A 27,152-nucleotide genomic window follows, 5' to 3' on the forward strand; every position below is an offset into this window, starting at 1 on the left:
CCCTTCTGAGTGCTAAGTCCTTTTTTTTCTTCACTATTTGGTACAGTTCACGCTAAGGCCCCCATAAGTTTTTATCTACATAAGCTATACATGCCCGAATTTGCATCCTTTTTTTCTCACCATCCTGGGGATCCTAAAGGTGGATTCACCTGGAGGAAACCAGTAAAATATCCAAAATATAGCTACATTTTGAGTCTTTTTGGAAAAATAGAAAAAACCTCCCAAACATGGCATAAACCAACAGTTTGCTTTGCTAACATCACCTTCATCCAAGCTTTCATGAGCATGCAGTGCTGCATAATTATAAAAAAAAAAAGAAAATGTAAGCAGTGTTGCCATTTACCGAAGAAATAGACAAATTTCCTTTTTTTGTGCACTCATCCTATTTCCAGTTTGTGATGGAAACCAAACGTGAAACCCATAGGTGATTTAGTAAAGCTATAGACTGCTGAAAAGTAGACAAAAGTCCGAATTCAGCAAGGGGTCATATGTTCAAATCACTCAAGGTTTTCCCACAGAAACTAAATGTTGAAATAAAGAAATACTGGAAATGAGTAGGAAAAAGTGGCTATTTGTGAAGTTTTCATCTGTCACGTTTTGTCACAATGACCAATTTACAAAGGCGATATACCATTACATCTGCTAGGTCGTTCTGGTTGGTGGTGTTTATAGATTTTCCAAGAACCCATGGTACCCTAATGGAACAACTGAGCTTCACTATAAAATGGTTTTTCATTGTGTGCCGAGTACAGACCAGTTCCTATGGTGAAATATGTAGAATGAAAAAAGGGCATCAAGGAAACAAAAGGATGACGGACAGAGCGGTGAAACTTTTCAAACACTCACCCCCAGTCACAAATCTGGGTTTAATCCATTGTTCTTTTGCTCACCATGCCGCCCCAGTTTAGACTCTGCTATATGCAAATCAGCCTTGACTCTGTTCACCATGGGAACAATCCAGCCCGATGATTAAGAGTATTTTTCAAAATGTCATCTTTTTTTACTCACTGGCTTACCTATGGAAGGCACACATGCAGTGGAATCCAATTGGTAAGGAGATATCCTACTATTCTATGCTCCCACATGTCTTCTGATAAAAATGGTACCTCACTTGTACAGGTAGGCCTAGTGGCTGCGACAGGAAAGGGGCCAAGACGCAATATGGATAAATCACATTTTTTTCACTCAAGTGGGTAGCTGTGGATTTTGGGCACCCGTCAGTTGGCACCTAGGGAATCCTAGCAAACCTGGATATTTTTTAAGAGTAGACACCTAGGGGAATCCATGATAGGGTGATCTGTGTGGATTTCATGAGGTTTTTTTCTTCTCCCCATAATGCATTGTAAACCTCGCCTAAAACCACACTTACGTTTCTGTGATGAAAACGTCCGTAATCCGCATTCATCCACAAAATTCCTTCCACCCACAGATATCAGAAGTTTACCTCACAGAAATGTGAGGAAAATGTGTGCTTTTAGTCAACGTTTAAGGTTTGCATGGCATTGTGGGTAAGAAAATGGTGTAAGATGCACATGAAGCACACCGATGTCTAGTTTTCGGAACTGTCTGGGTCTTGTAGGTGTTTCCAGTTGGCAGCCTACCCAAGCCTAAAAAGTGCAGCTGTTCACCATTGCAAGTGGTATGATACTGGGAGTTATCAAAACTTACCTGACCCATTTGTAAAAACAATACCCAAAAGAATGAAATGTCTTTTGTCTTGCTTGCCATTGGGATGGGATGCTTTAGTCCGCTGGAGAGCCTGGGAAAGACACCCTATTATTTATTTATTTAGTGTACCCAGCTGCCCCGTGGGAGACCGAAAGACTTTCCCCATTTTTATAAGGGGTGTGTGCATGCCCATGCCGGGTTGCCCCTACTCCTCCGCACCAAAGAAGGTAACATGTTTTCTGCTTTGTTTGAGTGCTGTACAATGCAGTGCACATACAGAGTAGGAGCAAGGATGAGACATAAAAAGCTTTATCCTTGTTATGCCTTCTTCTAAAAGGTGTAAGATTTTGACAAAAATACTTGTCAACAAATGTTTATAGCGAGGGATTTCTGTCAAAACCTTTGGATATTTGCATGAGAAGACCCATGTACCACCCATGAAACGCCCCTTGATACAAAGTAATACAAAGCAGAGCACTGGCAACTTTGAATTACTTTGGAAAACTATCCAACGCAAATCCTGATTTGCTTTGGATAGTAAATTCCAGCACAACACTTAGCAAAATGTGTTCACAGAAATTGTAAATTAATTGGATTGATTTAATTCTGATGCACTAAGATAAAAGCAGGAATTGGTACACCAAACTTTATTCACATGATCACAAACAAGACACAGGAGACAAATGGATAACTAATTGCTTTCATCTACACATGCAGCACGTAGGGCCCGAGCAGTTCTGTTCTTCTCCAGTGCATGTGGATTAAGTATAGAATCACAGTGCATACCTTCTTTAAAATAATCTATCCTTATTCTTCACCTTCCTCAACCCCTCACCATGACCCTCTGGGCACGGGGTGGGTGAAGTCACACTTCCTGCTTGGCTATTCGCATAATTTGTAATGAAAAGACTGACAACAATGTAAGAAACTGTCCAGGTGGAGAATAAAAATGGGCTATGCTTTATAAATTAAGTGGCTGTGTTTTTTTGTTTTTTTTACGCCAGTCCATCTGACACCCTAAGCAACCTTCATTCATCCCCCTTCCTTCCTGAGCCAAAAGTAGTGCTTCTCTGCATGCCCATCAAGCTTTAAGCACAAACAGCCAAATTCGTACTTATGCATTTTCCGTAATATGTCATGAAACCCCTGCTGCTGGCAAGAGGGGCAATGAACAACATGAAGATGTTGAGAAGCCCCACAATGTGCACCAACAAAAGTACTGCAAAAGGAAGCATATGCTATGGACCATATCATGGGATGGATGCATATGCAATACAGGGCCCTGACTTAGCCGAGCCTCTACTGATGTAAGCATTATAAGGTCCTCCATTTAGTCAAAATAAATCGAATAGCTTGCCAAAGGTTATAGGGAGTTGACAGTACAGAATTGTGAGTTGGTGTTTGCGACAAAGCACAGATGTGGCTGGTACGATTCCCAGCTTTGTTACTCGGTGTATTGTGCCATCTGCGGGATCACCCCTTGATTGGCCTCCAAAAATACAAACTGCAGCTTAAGCTAGCAATGTTTAAAAGTTACTTTAGGATGAAATTAGTCCAGGAGTGAACTATTTCAGACATTCACCAACTTATTAGCAAAGCAGTAATATCTGTGTGAACATTTACCTTTGAATGGCAGTCCCTAAGATGTTTCAACATGTAGGGTTCGTATCCAGTGACAGAAGAAGTGTGAGGTTGGGCAGCCTATTAACAGAATAAAAAAAAGAGCAGCTCTGAGGCAGATTCAAGGTGACTCTACAGCCAAAATGGGTGAATTATGTCCATGGAGTAATAATCTGGGCACACTGAATTCTCAGGAGGACAGGCGTACAAGGGATGTTTACTCAGAAACAGCTTTTCAAATCCATTTTCATAAGTCACAACAGCCAAAAGGAGTTCACTCTCTAGAGTCTATCAGTCACTCCAAACCTGTAACTCCAACAGGTGCTGGATGATATTTCCCCTCCCAGATAGCCACTGGCCCTGGTTTCATAATGTACTTTAGCAGTGCTTGAAACATAATTTCATTGGTCAAACCACAACAGGACAAATCCCACAGGTTTAGAAGAAAACTTCACAAAGTCATCACCACTACAAAATATTGTGAAGCACCATCCACCACACAAACCCACCTGCATATGGGTTTCACACCTTGCTATTCACACAATAGTATCTTTAATATTATTAGACTCTCTGGTTTGTTCATTAGAGCACTGTCCAGGGAAAGCCTACTTCTTTGATGGTGCAACAAAATTGTGGATTCTCAACTTCTCCTAACTCCAGATAGATCAGCAGCAACCAACACAGATCAAAAAGGTGCCCACCATCAGCTTGCTAAGAGCCCCCAGTTTCCACAATGCTGCAATGCTTACCTCTGCATGTTGGTACACTGGGATAACTGTAAGGACTTGACGACTGAGCAAAATACAAACAAACACAGCAGAAAATGTCAGATGGAGAGTCAAAGTAAAGGGAAGCATATATATAAGACAAAGGCTTCAATTCAGTATTAGGCCTACAGATAGTTAAAGAGGCAAAGTTATTCTCCTGGCTCCATCAGGGAAGCAACAACAAAAATCGAGTCACCTGTCGAGGAGGCCAATTGCAACTCTAAGTCATCATAAAGGTCGAGACCTGCTGGGGAGGTAATCCTACAGGAGTGGCATGAGTACTGTCCAGCTGCATGAACTGAGAATGTTCTTTACAGGTTTGGATGCCCAAAGAGGAAATATGGTGAGTTACTTCTGCTCCCTTCTCCAAATGATGACCATGCCCTTGGCATCACTGGAGGCCAGCAAACTCTCGTCGCAGTTAAAACTGACATCAAGGACAGCTGCACTATGTCCCTGAAGCTTGTTCACAATGGCCTTGGTAGCCCTCTCCACATCAAAGAAGTACACGCACATGTCCTCACTGCCGGTCACTGCGAGGAGGAAGGAACAGTGCAGGATAAAAGGAAATGGAGGGGCAGGGACAAAAAATATATAAATTAGCAAGAAAATAAGGAGATTTGAGGTATGAATAGTTAATAAAATATCAAAGCAGAGTGGGTGAAAAAAGTGGAGAAAGCGCCATGGATACAAAGAGAAATACACCGGCATAAGAGATGGGGGGGGATACAGAGGCAATAGAAATAAATTAATAGAAAAATAAAGAAATTAAGAAAAATACAAGCAAGTGAAATATCAATTTTTTTTTTTTTTTAAAGGGCGATGAAAGGAATCGGTGAAAGAAAATGGCGGGAAAAGTCAAGGAAGAGAACAGGCATATAATAAAAATATGAATTTTTTTTAAGTAGGACACACCCAGAATGAAGAAAAAGAAATATAATAAGTGACATAGAAAGAATAATAAACCACAGAAGTAATATGAAGGGAAAACAGTTAAGAAGAGTAAAACAAAGAGGTGATAGAACAAGTTAAAAAGAGAGAAAACAATTGAACAATGTATGGAAATATGAGTGGGCCAGAGAAACAGAAAAGCACGATGGATAAAGAAAAGCAAGGAAAACAATCAGAGTAAATCAGAGAAAAGGAAGAAAACAATTACAGTGAAAGCCAATTAGAAAGAAACACGTAAGGGAAACCAAGCATCTTTTTAAAAATACTTCATATTCTTGTTGCAGTTTTAATGAAGTTCACAATGTTATTTCTTATGAGGTATAAAAAGTGAGGCAAAGATAAACATTTCTTTCTAAACCTACCTTTCAACCATAGCATTTGACTGCGTTAAGCCGCGTTTAACATGGTTGATACGATATACAACAGGCTTAAACCAATATAATTGATTTTTCTCGTGGCATGTGTAGCTACAGATTCACATGCTATGCACAGCTTCCGCCATCTAGTGTTGGGCTAGGAGTGTTACAAGTTGACTTCGAAGAAGTCTTTTTTTCTAGTCACTGGATTGAGTGACTCCTCCTCTCGGTCATAATGCACATGGGCATCGACTCCTTTGTTAGATTGTTTTCCCGCAAAATGGTGTAGGGAGGAGTGATAAGTGAAAGAATGTAAATGTGCTGTATAGGTGTTATGTATATACATTTACATGGACATCTTATTTACTTATGTACAAATAAGAAACTGCGACGAACACCAGGCTTCCGGGGAGGAGGGTGGTTGCATGTGAATCTGCAGCACTACATGCCACAAACAGATGTACACTGGGAAAGTGACATTTTCCGTTCGATTGCATGTGTAGCTGCAGATACACATGCTATGCATAGACTACAAAGCAGTTGTTCTCCCCAAATGAAGCGGTGGCTAGCCTGTAGGAGTTGGAGTTGTTTGAAATAATGTTCTTAGGAGAGCTTGACCAACATTGGCCTGTTGCTTTGAAAATACATCCACACAGTAATGTTTTGTAAATGTATGTGGTGTAGACCATGTGGCAGCTTTGCATGTCTTTTGGTATGTTTCCTAAAAATGACATAGAAGCACCTTTTTCCTAGTGGAATGAGTTTTGGGTGTTATCTAAAGTTGTTTTGCTTTAATGTAACATGTTTGAATACATTTAACAATCTACCTAGCTAATCCTTGTTTAGAGATAAGATTACCTTTATGTGGTTGTTGAAAAGCAACGAAAAGCTATTTAGTTTTTCTAAACTCTTTTGTTCTATCCATGTAATACATTAGAGCTCTTTTCAGGTCAAGAGTGTGAAGGGCTCTTTCAGCATTTGAATCTGGGTGTGGGAGGAAGATTGGCAATTCCACTGTTTGGTTAATGTGAAAAGGTGATAGAACTAATCTAAACTTTTTGCCAAAGGTTCTAAGTACAACTTTATGTTTCTGTACTTGGAAAAAGGGTTCCTCCAGAGTGAATGCTTGTATTTCACTAACTCTTCTTAATGAAGTAATTGCTACTAAGAAAGCAACCTTCCAAGTTAGAAACTGAATCTCACACGAATGCATGGTTTCAAATGGTGGCCCCATTAGTCTTGTGAGTACAATATTTAGATTCCAAGCAGGAGCTGGTGGTGTTCTTAGTGGAATAATACATTTTAGTCCTTCCATGAAGGCTTTAATAACTGGAACTCTAAAGAGAGAGGCATGTTGTATAGTTTGCAAGTATGCTGATTTTGCAGTAAGATGAATTTTAATAGATGAGTAAGCTAAATTTGCCTTTTGTAAATGAAGTAGGTAGCATACAATATATTGTATTGATGCTGTAAGTGGTTCAATATTTTTAGATTGACAGTAATAAACAAAACGTTTCCACATGTTAGCATAGCACTGTCTAGTTGTAGGTTTGCATGCTTGTTTGAGAACTTCCATACATTCTAATGGAAGTTGCGAGTATCCAAATTCTATGACTTCAGGAGCCAAATTGCTAAATTGAGAGCACTGGGATTGGATGTCTGTTAACACAAAACAAAGGTCAAATCAAAGTTTGCAGTGAGGTACTACTGACAGATCTAGGAGTGTTGTGTACCAATGTTGTCGTGTATCATGGTGAGAGAAGTTTGACACAGTTTGATGACTACAATCGGAAGTAGTGGGAGAGGGGGGGAAAGCGTAAGCAAATATCCCTGACCAGTTGATCCATAGAGCATTGCCCTTGGACTGAGGATGTGGGTTCCTGGGTGCGAAGTTTTGGCATTTTGCGTTTTTGCTTGTTGCGAATAGGTCTATTTCTGGTGTCCCCCACGTTTTGAAAGTACTGTTAAAGTACCTGGTAGGGAATCTCCCATTTGTGTATCTGTTGGTGTGTCCTGCTTGGCAGGTCTGCTAGCTGATTGTGTATTCCTGGGATGTATTCTGCTAGTAAGTGAATGTGATTGTGAATTGCCCATTTCCAAATTGTTTGGGCTAGAAGGGACAGGTGAGATGAATGTGTTCCCCCTTGTTGCTTCAGATAATACATGGTTGTCATATTGTCTGTTTTAATCAAGACAGTTTTGTGTTTGAGAAGGGGTTGAAACTCTTTTAGGGCAAGAAACAAACCTAATAATTCTAAATGGTTTAAGCGGTAAGTTAACTGTTTTGAATTCCATTCCCCCTGTATGGTAAGGTTGCTGAGATGAGCTCCCCCAACCTATCATTGATGCATCTGTTGTTATTGTGGTCTGAGGCACAGGGTCCGAAATGACCGCCCCTTCATTAAATTGCTGTGATTACACCATTGAAGGGACTTGTGCGTTTGGCAGGCTAACAACACTAGATCTTGCAACTGACCCTGTGCTTGTGACCATTGTTGTGAGAGGCAGTATTGTAGTGTTCTCATATTTAATTGTGCATGCAGTAGTATTGCTATGCAAGATGCCATTATTCCCAAGTCTCATGATAAACCTTACGGTGTATTGTTGATTTGGCTGCATTTGTGGTATGAGGTTTTGGAAAGCTTGTATCCTTTGTGTATTTGGATAGGCTAAGGCTTTTTGTGTATTGAGAATAACACGTAGGTAAGGTTGAACCTGTGCTGGTTGCAGATTAGATTTTTGGTAATTGATAGTGAACCCTAATATGTGTAGGGTTTTTGTTGTGTATTGAGTGTGTTGTTGACATTGTATAATATTGCTTGATTTTATTAGCCAATCGTCTTGATAAGGAAAGGAGATGTATGTGTTGTCTTCTTAGGTAAGCTGCTACTACTACTAGACATTTTGGGAATACTCTTGGAGCTGTTGTTATGCCAAATGGTAGAACCTTGAATTGGTAGTGGTTTCCCGGTATGACAAACCTTAGGTATTTTCGGTGAGCTGGATGTATAGGGATATGAAAATATGCATCATTGAGATCTAATGCAGTCATGTAATCTTGTCTTTGTAGTAGTGGAATGACGTCCTGCAGAGTTACCATGTGAAAGTGTTCTGACAGGGTATATAGATTTAGTAGCCTGAGATCTAGAATGGGTCTGAGAGTGTCATCCTTTTTGGGAAGGAGGAAGTATAGTGAGAATACCCCTGTTCCGTGTTGAGATTTTGGGACTAATTCTACTGCCTCTTTTAGTAGTAGCGATTGTACTTCTTGTTGTAACAGAATGTTGTGTTCGGGGGACAGCCTGTGATAATGAGGAGGACTGTTTGGAATGGTAGAAATCAATTCCAGGGAATAACCATTGCGGATAATTGAAAGTACCCATTGGTCTGCAGTGATATTTTGCCATTGGGAGTGGAATTGCTACAGTCTGCCCCCCCACAGGAGATGTGTGGGGTTGTGGTATGCTTATGAAGTCACTGTTTTGATGGAGTAGTGACACTTTTTGAGGCCTGGAATTTGCCTCTGAAGTGTTGTCCTCTATAACAGCCTCTAAATCTCCCTCTCTGGTATTTTTGTTGGCCTTGTTTAGGTTGGGCGGTAGACGCATCTGTAGATTGGGGCTTGAATCCTCCTCTAAATTGTTGCTTACGAAAGGAGCCTTTATAAGGTTGTGTATAGGGTTCCCATTGCTTTAGCAGTGTCTGAATCTTTCCTGAGTTTCTCGATTGTGGTGTCAACCTCAGGACCAAACAGTTGTTTCTTGACGAATGGCATATTTAGTACTGCCTGCTGTATTTCTGGTTTGAATCCAGAAGATCTTAACCATGTATGTCTGCGTATGGTTATAGCAGTATTTACGCTCCTAGCTGCTGTATCTGCAGCATCAAGAGCAGATCGTATCTGGTTGTTGCTTATTGCCTGACCTTTAACAATTTGTTGAGCCCTCTTCTGATATTCTTTTGGCAGGTGGTGTAATAATACCTGCATTTCGTCCCAGTGTGCTCTATCATATCTTGCTAGCAAGGCTGTGAATTGGCAATGCGCCATTGGTTATTGGTACTATGCATAAGTACCCCATGGTACACAGCTGCCCTAGAGATAACGTGTGTATGCAGTTGTATCCTATGGTGGTGAAGGTTTTGAAGGATAGAGGTCTGGGTCTTTTGCTGGTATGGGATCAGGATCATACAGATCCCAAGGATCAATTGTATCACCATGCGAATAAGTGTGTGAGTAAGTTGGTGAAGGCAATGGTGGTGGGCTAACAGGTGGTGGTGAAAAATAAATTTGTAGTGAATGTGGTGAAGTTTACAGGGGTAATGTCTTCTCCTTCCTTTTAAAAGTCTTTGCTGGTGGTAGAACAGTATCAAGATGTTCTTGAAAAGCCAACTTTCTTTTTGTTTGTGGAGGAGGTGCAGCAATGACCCTCCCAGTCTCTTTGTGGATATGAATCCTTCACTGATTTTCATCCATGATTTCAAGGGTAGGTTGGATGTCAGAGTCTTCAGAAATATATTCTGATGTTTTTGGTGATTTAGAGGACTGTTCATCAAATGTCTTTGAGCTCGGCTTTAATCGGCTCAAAAGTTCTTGTTCTTCTGTATATAAATATTTTTTGGCTCCTCATTTGGCAATTTTTTCGGTCCCGAAAATACAACCTGTTGTTTTGGCTCGGAAGCAGGACATCGAGGTTTCGACTCCAAAGAGTGTGGACGTCAGCTCGGACGTGGAGATTTTGATAGTTTTGCTTGACTCCGGTATCAAAGCTGGTGTGGCCTTTTTCGGCGCCGAACCTGAAGGTCAGTTGCCACTTATTTTCTTTCGGGTCGAACCATGGCTCTCTGGCAGTGGTACACCCAAGGCCTTTGATTGTTTCTTAGTAGTGGGCGTAGGGGCAGTTGTACTCACATCCTGAGCCACAGAGATGGGTTGGCTTTCGTCCTCAGAGTCTTCTTTGGAGTCGGTGTCCTGAATGGAAACTGACACCTGGGCCTGTTCTTCCTCCATGGTGTCAATGTATTCTGTAGTCTTCAATGCCATTTCCAGTCTTCTGGCTCTTCGGTCACACAGTGTTTTCTTTGACCGAAACGACCGACAGGCTTCACAGTCTTCTTCTCGATGGTCGGGAGAGAGGCAGAGTTTACATACCACGTGTTGGTCTTAGTATGGAAATTTCACGTGCCATCGAGGACAGAATCGGAAGGCTTCAGCGTGGTAGCCCTGAACAGGCCCGAGTTGGGAGCTCGCACCCAGAAGGGCGTAATCAGATTTGACTGTACTATTGGCTCGACTATAGATGGAAACGCGATCGAAACAATACAGATGGTCAAAGAAAGTTATCTAAAGTTTCTGAATCTAAAATCTTGGAGCAAGAGGAAACACGCCCGAATCCGACAGCCGAAAGAAAGCAATCTAACAAAGGAGTTGATGCCCATGCGCACTATAACCGAGAGGAGGAGTCACTCGATCCTGTGACCAAAAAAAAAAAAAAGACTTCTTCGAAGAAAAACAACTTGCAACACTCCGAGCTCAACACTAGATGCCGGAAGCAGTGCATAGCATGTGTATCTGCAGCTACACATGCCATCAAACATATATATACCCAACCATAAAGGTTTTCCTGACGTGCGTCTGTGAATTCTGCTACAAAACGTTATGCAGGCCCTTCTTCCCTAAAAAGCAGCTCTACAGCTGTGCTATGCGTATTTGTAAAGTGCCCTTATCACCTACGAGGGTAACCTGACAGACTGCACACAGTTTGTGACTTTGTGGCCCACACAGTGTAATCCAGTAAAGAGAAGAGATAATTTTAAAAAATCCTAAAATTAGTAGTGGTTGTCTGCTGAGTACAGCGAAAGATGTGGTAGACAATTCCCAGTCTTGGATGTTGCTATGGAATTTCTACTAAATCCCCCTCACACTTCCATCTTGTCACTCTGAAAACAGATGCCCTGCAGCAGATTCCAGATCTACCTTTTTCCATGCTCCACCTTTTTCAATCCTATCGAGATTGTGAAGTTCAGAAAATGAAGGGTCTATGTGTCTGACAAAATATATATTTTTTTAAATTTGAATAGTTAATGTTTTCTTTTATTCTTTGGAGTGTACGTTTTACTAAACATCGCATACAAAAGACTAAAATGTAAAACAGGCAAATTAAAAAGTTGAATTTCTTTGATATGCATTACAGTATGAACAGGCTAGTTTATTTCTAAATGTTTTAAACTGAAGTAGGCCCAGTTACTTTTTGGAGAGTGATATTTTGTTTTTATAACAACAGTCTTCGTTGTCTGTGCATGCAGATCACGAGCCCGTGATTGGCCGATAAGGGATCATTAATAAAGCTACTGTTCTTGTTCACAAATGACCACTGAACTCTGGTCCTAACTGTGCTGCTCCAAACCACAGACCAGTCATACAGACATCCTTACCCTGACATCTCAAGCAGAAAGTCAAGCACTTAGTGTGATGATGCTCATACTCACCTACACATGCGCCCTGACGGAAGGACATAAGAGGACAGAAAATACTACGTAGGGGGTGCGAGTCTTGCTGGATCTGGAAGCTGCGCTTTAGCTGTAGTGTACCTTCATTGTCCACCACCCTAGACAGGAAGATAGAATGTAGTTCATAAAGGTAAAATTAAAGAAAATAAGAGCAAAATACTTCATGAGTTAGATGTTGCCTTATTTGCTAGGTGAAGGACATGTCTGTCTTTACCTCTAGTAAAGTGTCACCCAACAGAATCTACACTTACTGGGGACCGGCCAGCCAGCTTTGATGAGGTGCGACAACACACCTTATTGGTGAGACCACATGAACCGGTCTGCTGACGCAGGACCTGTAACAGGCAAATCATTTTTCAGAGGAAAACCAGGAGAGGGCACGTCATGTGGAAATCTGGGGAATACGACTGCAATGACACCCTGAGTAGGCAAAATGTGTTTAGCCTACAGTTGTATTGTATTGTATTGTAATCGTATTTATATAGCGCTTACTACCCCTGACGAGGCGTCGAAGTGCTTATCGGTGAGTAGCACACTACTCTGGAACCCAACAAGAATTTGTGATGGATTAGAATCGGGAAATAATGAGTACAGTTTTAGTATTATTAAGAGTTAATTTGAGCCGCGGATATGAGAGTTTGTTTGTTAGATTGACTGGAGTAATGGAGGGGTGGAGGAGGAAAGAAATCCATAAGTGTTAATTGGGAGTATATCCTTAATTTACTCAACCCAAAGGCTTGGGATGAGTAATTGTTTAATTCAGAACCACAGTATCTCTGTGACAGACAAGCATTCACCATCTATACACACACATCCTATCAAATTCAAAGGTTATGTGTGCATGCTACCCTGGGCACAATATATGAATTCAAACCAGCCAAACTTCTAAAGCCTTGTGGAGTCTGCGTTAAGTAGTATGCTTTAATAGCACAATTTAGGGAATTCAACAATTTTAAGTTGCTCTTCAAGGCAGGACTAGGCAGGCACAAAGTTACACCTTGATGTACTAGATCTCCAAAAGTATACAGAGATAGGATGGCATGCTTTGTCATCAGAATGATCACAGGACAATTGTTTTAATTCTCTAGGAAGAGAAACAATCTGCCTCCAAATTTTCTTCACCTTTGCATTTCTCCAAAATATCTTAGGGCCAGATGTATCAAGTTTTTTTGCATTCGCAAACGGTGCAAATTGCAAAATAAGGCTGTTTGTGAATGCAAAAATGCCTTTTGCAATGTATGAAAGGCATTAGCAGTGCAAATTTTAGGTAATCGCTAAAATTGCGATTCCTTAAAATTGTGACCCCATTTAGAGAATCGTAAATTGCGATTCTCTAAATTGGAAATCGCAAATAGAGAATTCCTATTTGCGATTTCCAAAGCACGTATATCAAGCATTTCCTAAATGCAAATTGGGCATTTAGGAAATGCAATTACCACAAATTAACGTTTGGTGGTAACCATGTGCAAATTTTAAAAATGCATTTTAAAATTGACATGTAGCGCACACACACGGTAGCGCACACATGCCCCTAAGGTATGTGTGCTTCACATGTCCTTAATTTTTTTTGGGGTGCAGCAGAGGGGGCCTTAGGCCCCTAGCACCCTTGGATTTGCATTTCCTAATTTGCGAATTCCTAACTGGAATTCGCAATTTGGGAAATGCAAAAACATTCGCAACTATGTGCGAATGGGGCTGGATTCTATTATTTGCGATTCGGTAATAGCATTTGTGAATCGCTATTACCGAATCGCAAAATTCATACATACCATTTTGCATTTCTTAAATAGCGATTTCTTAAAATTCGCTGTTTAAGAAATGCAATTCTGTTTCTTCATACATCTGGCCCTTAGTTCCCAATCTTCACTTTTTTGGAAAGAGATTCTACAGACGAGCCTCATGCACTGCTACTACCACATTAATCACCTGAAATGAAACTGCAGGCATCGCTCAGGCTGGTTCAGCACACCATGTAATCCTAGCCACAGTAGAATTTCCCCCAGGTGTCAGTCTGGAGATTTTGCTCGAGCTAGTTAGGTGGTGTTGATCGGTTCTGCGTCCGTTGTCGGCATTGTCCGCACAAGGTCCTATATAGGCACCACCCCAGCGTGCGGACATCAGTTATTTTCTTTCTGTGGCAGCCAGCGCTAATCTGAAGAAAGAGCTGCCCCTCAGTCACCTTTTTGACTGGTCTTTTTTCAACTTTTGTCAAAGCTTTCTTCTTGCAAGAGCGGGTTCAAACCCTGTGGATCCTACCATTGGGCGATGTCCATGACTGATCCGCACCTCGTGTGCCTTTGGTGTCTGGAGTGCGACCACAACCCGAAGTCGTACTCAGAGTGCCGGGCCATGAATCCAAAGGCTTTGGGGGACCATTCCCTAAAGCTGATGGTAGCCTGGCACACAATTCAGTGCAAATACCGATCTCGGACGCAAGGAAGGTCTCGGGATTGGTCGCAGAGCCCCCCCATCTTCAGTGTCCCACGGCAAGTCCTCTGGTCGACCGGGTAAGTCAAGGCATAAGAAGAAGACTAAGGTGGCGAAACACTCTTCCACTTCACCTCGTCTGTCGAGACAAGGGAAAAGGAGCATCATACCAGCTTCAATATCCCATGGACTGGATCTGGGTAACGCCAGTGGTCTGGATATCTCCCCAGATATTGCCATGCTCTCTCTACCTTCCTTGGCTATGGAGGGGGGGCTTCATATTCAGTGGTGGTGCAGAGAAGAGCTGAGGTCTTGGACCTCGAGGTGCCTTCGGTGGCAGTCAGGACTAACCTCCTGACAGAGGTGCTTTAGCCCAGGGCTTCATCCTCTGAACCCCTGCTTCCCTTTAGTGAAGCTCTTACTGATGTATTTCTTGGTACTTGGTCCAAAAACAGGACAGGGGTTCCAGTGACCAGGACTATTGTCCGCTGCCATCGCCCGGCACCGGGTGACCCAGTGACCAGGACTATTGTCCGCTGCCATCGCCCGGCACCGGGTGACCTAGCTTTACTAACACAACACCCTACCCTGAGAGCTTGGCTATCCAGGCCCCCACTTCCCAAGGCATGTTCCCCTCCACATCCCTGGTTAGGGAATCGAAGAGGCTGGACACACATGGGGAGAAGATGTTTTGTTTTTTTCCACCAGCGTGGCATTTCGGACCGAGAACACTGCATGCCTTTTGGACCGTTATACCCACATGCTGTGGTACACGGTTGCACAAGTGCTGCCACAGGTCCCGGAGGAGGCCTGGGCTCTACTTTCCAAACCAGTTGCTGATGGGAGAGAAGCAGCAATGGTCACTATCTGTTGTGGACTAGACACAACCGTCTCACTGGACAGAACGGTTGCTTCAACAGTGGCCTTGAGGCACCACGCCTGGTTGGGGATGTGTGGCTTTTCTGGGGATGTCCAAGCTAATCTTTTGGACATGCCCTTTGATGGCACCTGTCTCTTCGGAGAGACAGCAGACTCGGCGCTCAAGCGCTTCAAGGATTCTCCTTGTGGCAACCCCTCGACCTCCTCAGTCTCCTTTCTGCCCCTTTCGAGGCTATGGAAGGGGCGCCCAACCACATCCGTTCCCCTACAGCCACTGTGCCGGGCATGCTGCCCAACCTCTGCATGGCTGGGGACATGGGATCCACCATCCTCGTGCATCAGGGAGCCAGAGGTCTGGCCACCGCCCTTCTGCAGCTGCCTCCAAACCTTCCTATCTGCCCTGGACCCAAAAGACTAGGAGGTAGCACTGGACTAGCAGGATGCTTATTTTCATATCCCCCCCCCTTCCTGCCCACAGACGTTACTTGTGGTTCACGGTAGGCTGTGAGCACTTTCAGTTCACTCTGCTCCACATTGGCCTTACCAGAGCCCCTTGGGTGCTCACCAAGGTGATAGCGGTGATCGCAGCTAATCTGAGCAGGTCAGGGGTTTCAGTCTTCCCCTACGTCAACGACTGGCTGTTGAAGGCGGGCTCGTCCCAGGCTGTCATCTCCCACCTCCAGAATTCGGCAGACCTGCATTTGCTGGGGTTCACTATAAATGTGTTGAAGTCACACCTGACTTCCTCTCAGATGCTCCCTTTCATCAGAGCTGTTCTGGACATAGTGCACAGGCTTATACTTCTAAGTAGCGAGTCCAGGATAATCAGGCTATGATACAGATTTTTCAGCCTCTATCCTGGATTTCAGTGAGAATGACTGAGGCTGCTGGGCTTCAAGGCCTCCTGCTAGTGACACATGCCAATTAGCATATGTAAGCTCTGCAGTGGGACTTGAAGTTCCAGTGGGCGTAGCATCAGGGTAATTTCTCCGACATGGTACAGATCTTGGAGGGAATCCGCAAGATCTGCAGTGGTGGCTAGCAAGCCGCAATTGGGTCACAGGCAGATCCCTCCTTTCTCTAACCAGATCTGACAGTAGTGACAGATACATCACTCCTGGAATGGAGGGGCACCCTGGAGAGGCAGAGATCATAGGCATCTGGTCTTTGGCAGTATCTGGACTCCACAAAGAACTGTTGGCGCTCTGGGCAATCAGACTGGTATTTGAAGCATTTCCTTTATTCTCCATGGAAAAGGTAGTGCAGTTGTTCACGTACACCACTACCATGTGGTACTGCAACATGCAGAGCGGGGTGGGGTTGCGGACCCTTTGTCAAGAGGATCGGTGTCTCTGGATGTGGCTGAAACATGAGGGCATTTTCCTGGTGGTTCAACATATGGTGGGCTCTCTGAACTCCAGAGCAGACAAACTCAGCTGACAATGCTGAGTCAATCATAAATGGCGTCTATATACGGAGGTAGCGCAAGGCCTCTGTCAGTAGTGGGGAGAGCCTTGGTTAGATCTGTTCGACTCCGCAGAAAACACGCAATGTCAGCAGTATTGCATGTTGGAGTTTTCAAGGTGAAAATCGCTCAGAGATGCATTTCTTCTCAAATGGAACTCAGGCCTCCTGTGTGCCTTTCCGCCCATTCCACTCCTACCCAGTGTTCTCAAGAATGACTGGGCCCAAGTAATCCTTGTGGCTCCTGACTGGGCATGGAGAGTTTGATATCCCGAGCTGCTGAGGATGGCCATTGATACTCCGATCAGAATGCCCCTTTGGGAGGATCTTCAGTTGCAGCAGCAGGGGAGGGTTCTCCGCCCGAACCTGTCCGATCTCCATCTTTTTGCGTGGAGATTTAGCGGCGGCAGCTGACAGCTTTTGACCATCTACCCGAAGCCTGTAATGTTATCTTAGTAGCCAGGCATCCCTCCACCAATACGGTATATGCCTGTTGCTGGAATAAATTTGTGGCAAGGTGCACAGACAAGTCTGTTGACCCCCTCACTGCCCCTCTCTCGGTGGTTCTGTTGTCGATCTGCGTTTTCGAGGTTACCTGATCAACCTTTTTTGTTTAAGTCTCTTATTGTTAAAAGGTTCCTTAAGGGCCTTACCCATATGTTTCTTCCATCACCATTCATTATGCCGCAATGAGATTTGAATTTGGTTCTGACATTCCTAATGTGCACATCTTTTGGGCCTCTTCACAGTTGTCCCCTCAAGCTTCTCACTTTAAAAACAGACTTTCCTTGTGGCCATTTCATCTGCCCACAGGGTGAGTGAGCTGCAGGCATTGTCATCTAAGCTGCCCTATCTTTACATCTATACTGACAAAGTGGTGATTCACACTAGGGCTTTTTTGCCAAAAGTGGTTACACCCTTTCATGTAGGCCAATTCATCACCCCGCCTACTTTTTATGTGCCCCCCCCCCTTCACCCCCACCCCCACACCCTTGTAAGGAAGAGGAGAGCCTCCAACGCCTGGACCCAAAAAGGGCGTTGGCATTCTATCTTGATCATACCAAGGAGTTCTGGGAGAATGATCATCTCTTTGTTAGTTATGTGGGTGCCAAGTAAGGTCAGGCAGTGCAGAAGAGAACCATCTCCCGATGGGTCATTCTCTGCATTAAAATGTGCTATACAGTGGTTAAGAAGCAAACCCTGAATGGTTGCGTGCTCATTCTACCACAGAGACTGCTGCGTCCACGCGAAGTTCCAGTCCTTGACATCTGTCAGGCGGCAACGTGGGCATCTTTGCACATGTTCACCAAACACTACTGCCTAGATAGTCCGGTCTGGAAAGACACGTACTCTGCCCGTTCGGTCCTGCAGGACTTCCTAGTATGATCTTGGTTCGCAGACCCACCTCCGGGGATGGTATTGCTTGGGTACCTATTATAAGGTAAGGAATCTGCAACTAGATGTCTATATGAGATGGACAAGTTACTTACCTTCGGTAATGCCTTATTTGGTAGAGCCATATTCTAGTTGCAGATTCCTTACAGACTCACCCATCCTCCCCGGCTCTGTAAAATGACTTCTAAGGACAGGAGATACCCTTTCAGGGCTTTAGTTATGATGCACCAGTAGTCAATGTTCTACATGGCTCTACGCTTCTGGCATGGAAAGTCATGAAAAGAACACCAGGGTGGTCGCTATATAGGACCAGCGATGTCATATTCGGACCACTGACAGACGCGGAGCCGATCAACGCCTCCTAACGGCATGCAGGGGTACTGCTTGAGATTCTCCAGATCAAGAGTGACGCCTGGGGGAAATTCTAAGGTAAGGAATCTGCAACTAGAATATGTCTCTACCAGATAAGGCCTTACTGAAGGTAAATAACTTGTCCTCTTACGGCGACCCCTCTAAGGAAATGCTGTGAGCTCAGACCACTTTAGTGACATGAAAATAAATGGGGTCAAATATCTTCATGTAAATCACTGATGTGCACCTGCAGATATATGTCCTTGCTTTGGTGCAGATTTACAACTTTCAGGAATTCACAAGAGTTTACGGACGAATGCTTCAAAACTGTAATCCTGGCTAACTTTTCTGAATTTTGTGTTAGTATAAAGAAATGCACAAGTGTATTAGCTCTTGAAAATATCTGCTGAGAGACTGCAATTTCACTTTCTCTGCACCTACTTTTTTCCCCACTTTTGTCAAGAGTAAATGTCTAACCTTATTAAGTGTTAGAATAGATTGGAAAGGATTTGGTGAATACATACCCATAAGCATGTTAGTTTGTGGGTTACAAGCTCAAGGCATTTAAAGTGTGGAATTACAGCTTCCCGTCTACTTCCAGGCCCTGTCTGTAATTTTGCGGAAATGTGGTAAAATCAGAGCCTTGCTAGAATCAAAACCTTGATAGCTTTTTTTTTTTTTTTTTTTTTTTTATTAAGCATTTTACATTATAGTAAATACAACAAACAAACTTGCCAGTTATCATCGTTAGTGTGTACATATAATATGCAATTAGGTGTCCTATAAAAAGAAACATATTACCATAGTCAACATGTCATATCCATTGAGATTGTAAGCACCTAAACTGGGCACAGGGGCTCAAAAGGGTCATAACATTCTACTTTAGTGCCCAGAGAGGGTGGCCGCAAAATAAAACAGGGGTATCGGTTAGGGTCATGCTAGTGTTAAAGTCATTTCCTCCATTATGTGATAAGCGAGGAGTATAATGTGGCCCCATCGACACCCCCCTCCCAGGGAACATTCGCTCATGGTATCTCCTTCTTATTCCCGACTCTGTTGTTCCCGGGCCCAGCTCACAAACGGATCCCAGATGTCGCGGGGTCTAGATGCAGCTGGCATTAACTCCCAGAATGTGGTTAGCTGTGTATGCCCGTAAGTTACATCCGCCAGCCAATCCCTCACCGCGGGCACCCTCGGCCTACCCCAATGGATCGCCACCCGTCTCTTAGCAAACAGCAAAAGTAATGCATGCAGCCTGCGCATTTCTGGCGGAGTGTCTCTGACATATCCTAGTAGCCCAAGCAGAGGGGAAGGGACATCCGAGCGGCCCACTATCTGGTTTACGATACAAAAACCTGAGACCAATAATCCTTCAACTTCGAGCAGGACCACGCTATATGTAAAAAAGAGGACAAGGCCGACCCACATCGCCAGCATTCGTCCGTCTCTCTAAGCCTCATTCTTTTCAGGCTGATGGGGGTTCTGTAGAACCTATGTAGGTATTTAAAATGTATTAAACGCAGCTTGTAATTTGGCGAAAGCTCAGCGAGCTGCCCACAGCAGAACTCCCACTGCTCCCCAGAAATCCCAGGCTGCAGCTCCTCGTTCCAATGCAGCATAGATTTAGGCGCTACCTCTGGTGTCATGTTTTGCATATGGCGATAAATCCGAGTAACTAGTTTACGGGGAGATGGGGAACCCACCACCGCCTCCAAAGCTGTAAAGATCGGCGGCGAGTCAGGGAACCCCTCGTACAGTGTCCGGCACGCCGTATGTAGTCTATGGTACAGGAATAATTCGGAAAAGGGCACCTCACCTCCCTCCTCCGGCGCGGGGGGGGCATAAACCTGCCATTGGGAAAAAGGTTAGCAAAGGTGCGGAGATTCATCTGGTCAATCAGGTGGCCCGCTGTTCCATCAGCCACGCAAGGCAGCATCGGGTTATGCAGCAGAGGCAGCGGTGGAGCATACAACAGCGGGACTCCGGCCCTCCTACGCAACTCCTCCCATACCCACTGCAGCATCCTAGCCGTATCTACATCTCCTCTAGGGCGCCTTGCTTTAGCGCATATCGCAACTCCAAGTGGAATGGGCGCCACCATATCACGCTCCACCGCCACGAGAGGCTGGAAAGGGACAGGGTGGGTCCAAAAATGTAGGAACTGAGCCTGAGCACAGAGAGCATACAGTTTTATATCTGGGGCCCCCAAACCTCCCTGCCGCAGTGGCAGCGCCAACGTGTCCCACGCTACCCTGGCCTGTCCACTCGCCCACACCAGCTCAACCAGGCATGACCTCAGAGTGACAAAGAAGTGTGCTGTAAGCGGTATAGGTATATTTACGAATAGATAAAGGAATTTGGGTAACACTATCATCTTTGTCAACGCGATCCGCCCAGTTAGTGATAGGGGCAGGGAGGCCCATGATTTCACTTTCTCGCTCAGCCACACCATAGCCCTGCCAAAGTTGAGGCCCCAAATCTCCTGAAGGTCCCAGCTTATCCAAATCCCCAGATATTTGACTTTTTCCGCCTCCCAACGCAGGGGGTATTCAGTGCGCACCTCCGCAGTGCCGTCCGTGAGGGGAAAGATTACCGATTTAGACCAGTTGATGGAGATGCACGCGAACCACTCAAAGCGAACAAATTCCCGCAGGATGGGATCCAAGTTGTCCGCAGGATTTGTAAGATAGAGGGTCACATCGTCCGCGTATAGTGATATTAGAAGGTTTCTAGAGCTGAACCCTATACCTCTTGCAGTATGATGTTGCCTAATCCTCGCCGCCAGCGGCTCCATAGCTATGGCAAATAGCAGCGGGGAGAGAGGACATCCCTGCCTAGTACCGCGCAAGACAGGGAACGGTGCAGATACCAGACCATTCACCCGCACTCTGGCTGTAGGCAAAGTGTAAAGCAGACAAATTTTTCTAAGCAGTAGCGCACTGAAACCCATCCTTTTTAGTATATGGAATAAATATGGCCATTCAATAGTGTCAAAGGCCTTAGTTGCATCTAAAAAAACCGCGGCAGCTTTAACTTCGGGGTGCAGGTAATGTAATGTAGCGAAGATTGTTCGCAGGTTGTGGGAGGTCGCCCTTCCTGGTATAAAACCGGATTGGTCTGGGAGTGCGACCATCGACAGCATTGGCTGCACTCGATTCGCAAGTAGTTTGGCCAAGATTTTCACATCTACATTAATCAGGGATAAGGGCCTATATGAGTTTAGATCGTCAGCAGGTTTATCCGGCTTCAACAGCGTGATAATCATTGCTTCGCGCATAGTGGCAGGTAACACCCCTCTCTCCAGGGCCTCCTCGTACACAGCCAGCAACCGGGGAGACAGCTCATCTACGTACGCCTTATAAAAGGCTGTTGTAAGCCCATCAGGTCCCGGCGCCTTATCAGGCGGTAGGCTCCTGATAACTTGTGCCACATCGCCGGCGTCTATTGGAAGGTCCATATATTCTGTGGTTATTATTGAGCCATACCAATGCAATGGAATCTAGATAGGATATAAGCCCTTCCAGACATTCATCTTGAGTGTTAGTGTATAACCGAGAATAGAACTTGGAGAATGCTCCTACAATGTTCTCCTTGTCATGAAGCAGTTCGCCATCAGCCGTGCGCAGCTCATGAATATATGTCGCGTGACGCGGCGGTCTAACCATATTTGCTAGTACCCTCCCCGGTCTCCCTCCTTCGCCGTAGCGCCTCGCCTCAGCATATTTCCCCAGAAACTTGACCTCCCTCAATGCTTCCTCTTCATATTCCAGTAATTTAGCTTTCAACAGCCCCGCCGCCTCTGACTCCCCATCCTCCAAGAAAGTGCGTTCGAGTTGTTTTATATCGGCTTCAAGTTCTACCAGAGTGCTCCGTATTGCCTTCAATACCCCCGCCTGCCGGGCTATACATTGGCCTCTAATAACGACCTTGAAGGCCTCCCACAGAGTCGCCTCCGTGTCCACCGACCCGCATTACGCTCAAAGTAGTCCGCAATGTCGGTCCGTATCTCCTCCCTGAATGCGACATCAAGTAGTGCCTGGGGTGGGAGTCGCCAAGAGAATGCCGGGGAAGGACCCCCAGGGAGCAGCAACCTCAACATACAGGGCGCATGGTCAGACAGTGTACGAGGCATGTGCTCTACCTGCGACGTCCACAGTGCAACATCTCACGACACAAGCCAGAAGTCAAGACGGGACCACGCGCCTCTATAGGACGATATACAGGTGCCCTCCCTCAGGTCCCCATGTCTACCTCGCCATACATCAACCAGCGCGCCATCCAGCATTATCTCTCGTAGGGCGGAACCCGCCAACGGATTCAATGTGCAAGCTGCCCCCTTTCTATCTACATTGTCATCAAGTACAGCATTGAAATCACATCCCCATACAATTGTATCGCATCCAGTGGTTTTCACCTGCCCCCAGAGCTTATGAAAGAACCCTGGAGTATCTGCGTTAGGCCCATACACAGCCACAAATACAACCGAAACACCGCACACAATACCCTGAACCCAAACATATCTCCCCTCTGGGTCACATTGAACTGCACCCTCACGCCAGTCCAGCCCACGTCTTATGAGTATCGCCACCCTTCGGGCATAGTTGGAGTAAATAGCTGAATAAACATGACCCCATCTAGTGTGACGCAGTCTTTGGGCAGGGGCGGTGTTCATGTGCGTCTCCTGCAATAGGCAGACATCCACCTTATGCCGCACCTAATATGCATGTACCAACCTAGCCTTCCTGTGGTCGTGGAGCCCCCTAACATTCCAGGTGAGACAGTTCAGGGTTTTATCCGTTCTTGGCATTTCTCATAAACATCTTGTAACATTTAGTAAGACATGTTGACAATAATCAGGCTGTACGTTCAGGACACCGCACAGGTAGCATATAATAGATATTGGCAATAAACAACAAGCTAACAGCCCCAGCCAGCCTCCCCCCACCCAATCCAACCCCCCAACCGGGTCGTAGATTAACCTTCCCATTCCTATCCCCAAAGAGACATTTTAATAAGCAAGGGAACATTCCCGAGGGGGTGTGGCAATGCCGGCTTCTCCCCCGTATAAAACGGGGTGGCCGGAAGATCTGCAGGGGATCCTCCCCGCACAAAACCTAGTAATCAAATCTATCTAGTATAGCAGATGACAAGATTGAACAACGAGCAACACAAGTGCGTCTCCATCTCTAGCGAGTAGAAGTCACTTTTAACTAGGAGCAGTTCCCCACAGGGGATATTAAGTAGGGTCGACGTTTACTCATTGTCGCAGAGCCTGCTGTCCTCCGACCTCACAGTGTCCCTGGAGCGTTGTGCAGGTTTGCGCCCCACATGTTTAGCGAATTTCAACGCCTCTTTTGCATCAGTGAATATGTGGGCAGACCCCTCGAAGGACACTTTCAATGTAGCCGGGTAGAGGAAAGAGTACGGGATCTGCGCCTGCAGAAGAAGCCGCTTCGCAGGCAGAAATTCTCGGCGGGCAGCCTGGACCGCTGGGGTTAAGTCAGGGTAGAAGGAGATGTTATTTCCTTTGTGTGTGATGGATCCTCTCTCTCTTGCCATCTTAAGGATCAAATCCCTGTCTTGGTAGTTCAGGATTCTCGTAATTATGGGTCGGGGCGGCGCACCCACGGGGGGCTTCTTACCCAATGACCTATGCGCCCTCTCCACCGCAAACACTGCCGAGAGGCTGGGGTCAAACAGTTCGCGTAGGAGTTCAGTGGTATATGTCTCCATTTTATTTATGGCAGTGGTCTCCGGAATTCCTGTGATGCGTAGATTATTGCGCCGGGACCGTGCCTCCAAGTCCTCATTCTTTGCATGGATTATTCCTAATAATTTATCCATGTGCAGGAGCTGGTCCCTTGTTTCTACTTGAAACTCATGACATTCTGACTGGCGGGTCTCAAGCGTGTCCAACCTCGTCTCGTGTGTGGCCACCTGGGTTTTAACAGAGTCTAACTAACTGGCGAGATTATATAGTTTAGTATCTATATTACGGAGGCTGGAGCGCATCTCAAGCATCAACGTGCGCAAATCTTCGCCCTGGTCGTCTGCGGCTAGGTCGCGCTCCTCTGTCGCCTGGGGCCTCTGCACCAACTCTCCCTGGCGCGTGGAGTGCTTATGATCAAAGTTCAGCTTCGGCTGTTTAGCGTCGTGCTTTCCCATGGCAGGGAGGGATCCACCCAATACTGCCACTAGTTTTTAGCTGAGTCTCACAGCCGCCTCCGTTCCCTCGCATCCACAGTCAGGCACTCCTGCTTCCTTCTCCGCGCCCACGCTGATCGATTTTGTTTTAACAAGTCACTGTGTCGCCACTTGTACCTCCGCTGGGTTCCTTTAAATTGACTCTCCGCAACTAACCCAAACTGTTGCCAGGGTGCAAGCCAATGTCCATTATGCCGTTCACTAGCGCAGGTCGACGGAGTGGGGGCCCCACGTTCGCACCACCGCACACCCGAGGCAATCGGACTGGTTTTCGCAGCCCCTGTCTCTTCTGATAACTGTCCATTTTTGCCCAGTTGTGTCTGCTCACATGCCCCCAGGCGCCTCACCTCTGCATCTTCGGAGCGCTCTATTCATAGCTCAGGGTAGCTCAAACACTTCCACCTTTTCAAACGCTCCCAACTCCTCCACAGGACGCCCTCGGCATTTACGGGATTCCGTGCCAGTCCCCGCGCCACCTCATCCTGTTTTTGGCACTTTGGGCCTCAAAATGGCGGTCGCCACCCCTAGTGTCCGCCTCACCGATCCCCTCCGCAGGCCCAGCGTCTCCGCTCGTCGGGGCGCAGTCCAAATTTCACCCCTCTTGCCGCCGCCTGGGGTCCTTAATCTTGTAGGCGTCGTCTGCACTCTCTAGCTGCGTCCCGCGCCTAGAGCCATCGCCAGCAGCGCGGCGCCGCAAGCCTACCTCCCAGGCAGCCCGGGGCCGCTTCAGCTCCACAGCTCCGGCGAGATCCCCGGGCAGCCCGACAATGCCGGGACCTTCCGCGCCCCGGCTTCGCCACCACTCTGGTCCCGCCGCCGGCACACGCTCCCAGCCCAAGCCCAGGCTCCTCCACCAGAAGCTCCGTCAGACGAAGCCGCCGGCTCCGCTTTCAGGCCGCACTATCCCCCAAGTCCACGCAGACAATAAAATAAAGCAATTCACATGTCGCCATCTGCAGCGCATCATCCTCCACACATTAATACAGGTTTTGGCAGTTTGGGCTCGCCCCGATGTTAAGGATCATTAAAGGATTTCAATCCGGCCGGCGGAGCACACTCAAAGAGCGGCCATCTCGCTGCTCAGCAGGCCACGCCCAGAACCTTGATAGCTTTTTGATTGTTACAGCTCATATGCTATCTTCAAAGCACCAATATAACAAGAATGCTGCCATAATGTGCTACCTCACTGCAATACACCAAAAGAGAGAAACTATGTTTTTACAGGACAAATAGATTCATAAAGCATCCTCACCTTAATAAGTAGAGATTTTAAATAAAATTTCACACCCTTGGTTAAATTTGTCACAGTGATGATTAACTAAGATGTGATATAATGCTAATGTCCTTGATGAAATGGCAGGTACATCATCACCCTTACACTGCAGTAAAATTGCTAAACTTTACAGTTTGCCCCACAGATCTCTATCATAAAAGCAAACTGGTTTTAGGCAATAACAGACCTGATGGAAATGATTAAATCAAACTTAAGTGACTTGAAATTCCTCTGCATGGTAATCTATCCAATTTGTTTTTTCCTTTTTAAAGCAACATTAGAAAGGTGGCAACCACATCAGTTTGGCCTGTTACTCACAAGGAGAACATCAAGATCACGCAATCTTTCTGAATGAAATTGCACGCAATCACTCTCACACTAAGGTCCAACCTAAGCCACTATGACACCGAAATGTCAAGATCCACGTTTGATGCATGCATCATTTCCAAGCACTACTTTTTGTTGTTCTCAGTATGTCACTTTAAAAAGCGAGGTGTGCCCTAATATGGGCTTTGACCTCACCAGTGTCAGAGGTCAAGATGACCTTTAAAGATGATGTCTCCATGGCTAAAGAAGCATCTTAAATGCAAGATGCAGTTACTTGTGTTTCTGTTCTGAGAATGCAAAATATTGCAGTTTTGCCCAGACTAAGACTAATTTGCACATAGATCCAACCTTCTGAAGCATAACAGATAGGCTGAAAGGGATTTGAGGGCTAGGGTGAATTTCAGTGATTCAAGGACCCCCTGTTGTTTATAACAACTGAAAGATACTGTATTGAAATAGCTATTATAACATCAAGACAACACAAACTATTAAGAGATTCCTTATTCTGTTCCCCCCTCTATAAAATTACAAAGTGCCACATAGTCTTGCAGTAGACTGCAGCTTTCCAGACAATTGAAGCAGCAAAAAGTGCCATATCAGAGGCATTTAATAGTTTAGCCATAGAGCTTGACAGGAGCCCTGACCTTACCAGCAAAGAATAGAACACTTTCCCTTGTAAACAGCAACTGTCAACCTTTGGCACCATCCCTAAATTCTACCCCGTGAGATCTTTTTCTGGGAGGTTTGAACAATTTTTTAGCGGCTAACAGCAGTTAGAAAAGCATTTGCCCACAGTTTTTACCTCCAGTGAGGTAAAGTGTCTGTAACAAGTGAAACTAGCTGGAAGGACTTTGGGCCTGATTCAGAGTCGAGCGTACAAGGTACTCTGTCACAAACTTGACAGAATACCCTGTCTGCCAAACCCTCAGATATAAGCTTTCCATTGACAGGGCCTCCATCGGC

The 27,152-nt window shown here is 45.4% G+C and overlaps 1 protein-coding gene across 2 annotated transcripts in view; it reads right to left on the reverse strand.

Moving 5' to 3' along the window:
• Nucleotides 1–2,300: 2,300 nt before the first annotated feature.
• Nucleotides 2,301–27,152, reverse strand: part of WDR13 (WD repeat domain 13) — a 71,471-nt gene continuing 46,619 nt past the window's right edge. For both annotated transcript variants that reach the window (XM_069209571.1, XM_069209570.1), the window contains exons 9-10: nucleotides 11,849–11,967; nucleotides 2,301–4,588 (exon numbers count right to left, since the gene is read on the reverse strand). In XM_069209571.1, coding sequence (XP_069065672.1) covers nucleotides 4,404–4,588; nucleotides 11,849–11,967 — 304 coding nt within the window. In that variant the 3' untranslated portion in view covers nucleotides 2,301–4,403. The remainder of the gene's footprint in view (nucleotides 4,589–11,848; nucleotides 11,968–27,152) is intronic.

This window comes from Pleurodeles waltl, chromosome 10 (assembly GCF_031143425.1).
Source record: "Pleurodeles waltl isolate 20211129_DDA chromosome 10, aPleWal1.hap1.20221129, whole genome shotgun sequence".
Lineage (NCBI taxonomy): Eukaryota > Metazoa > Chordata > Amphibia > Caudata > Salamandridae > Pleurodeles > Pleurodeles waltl.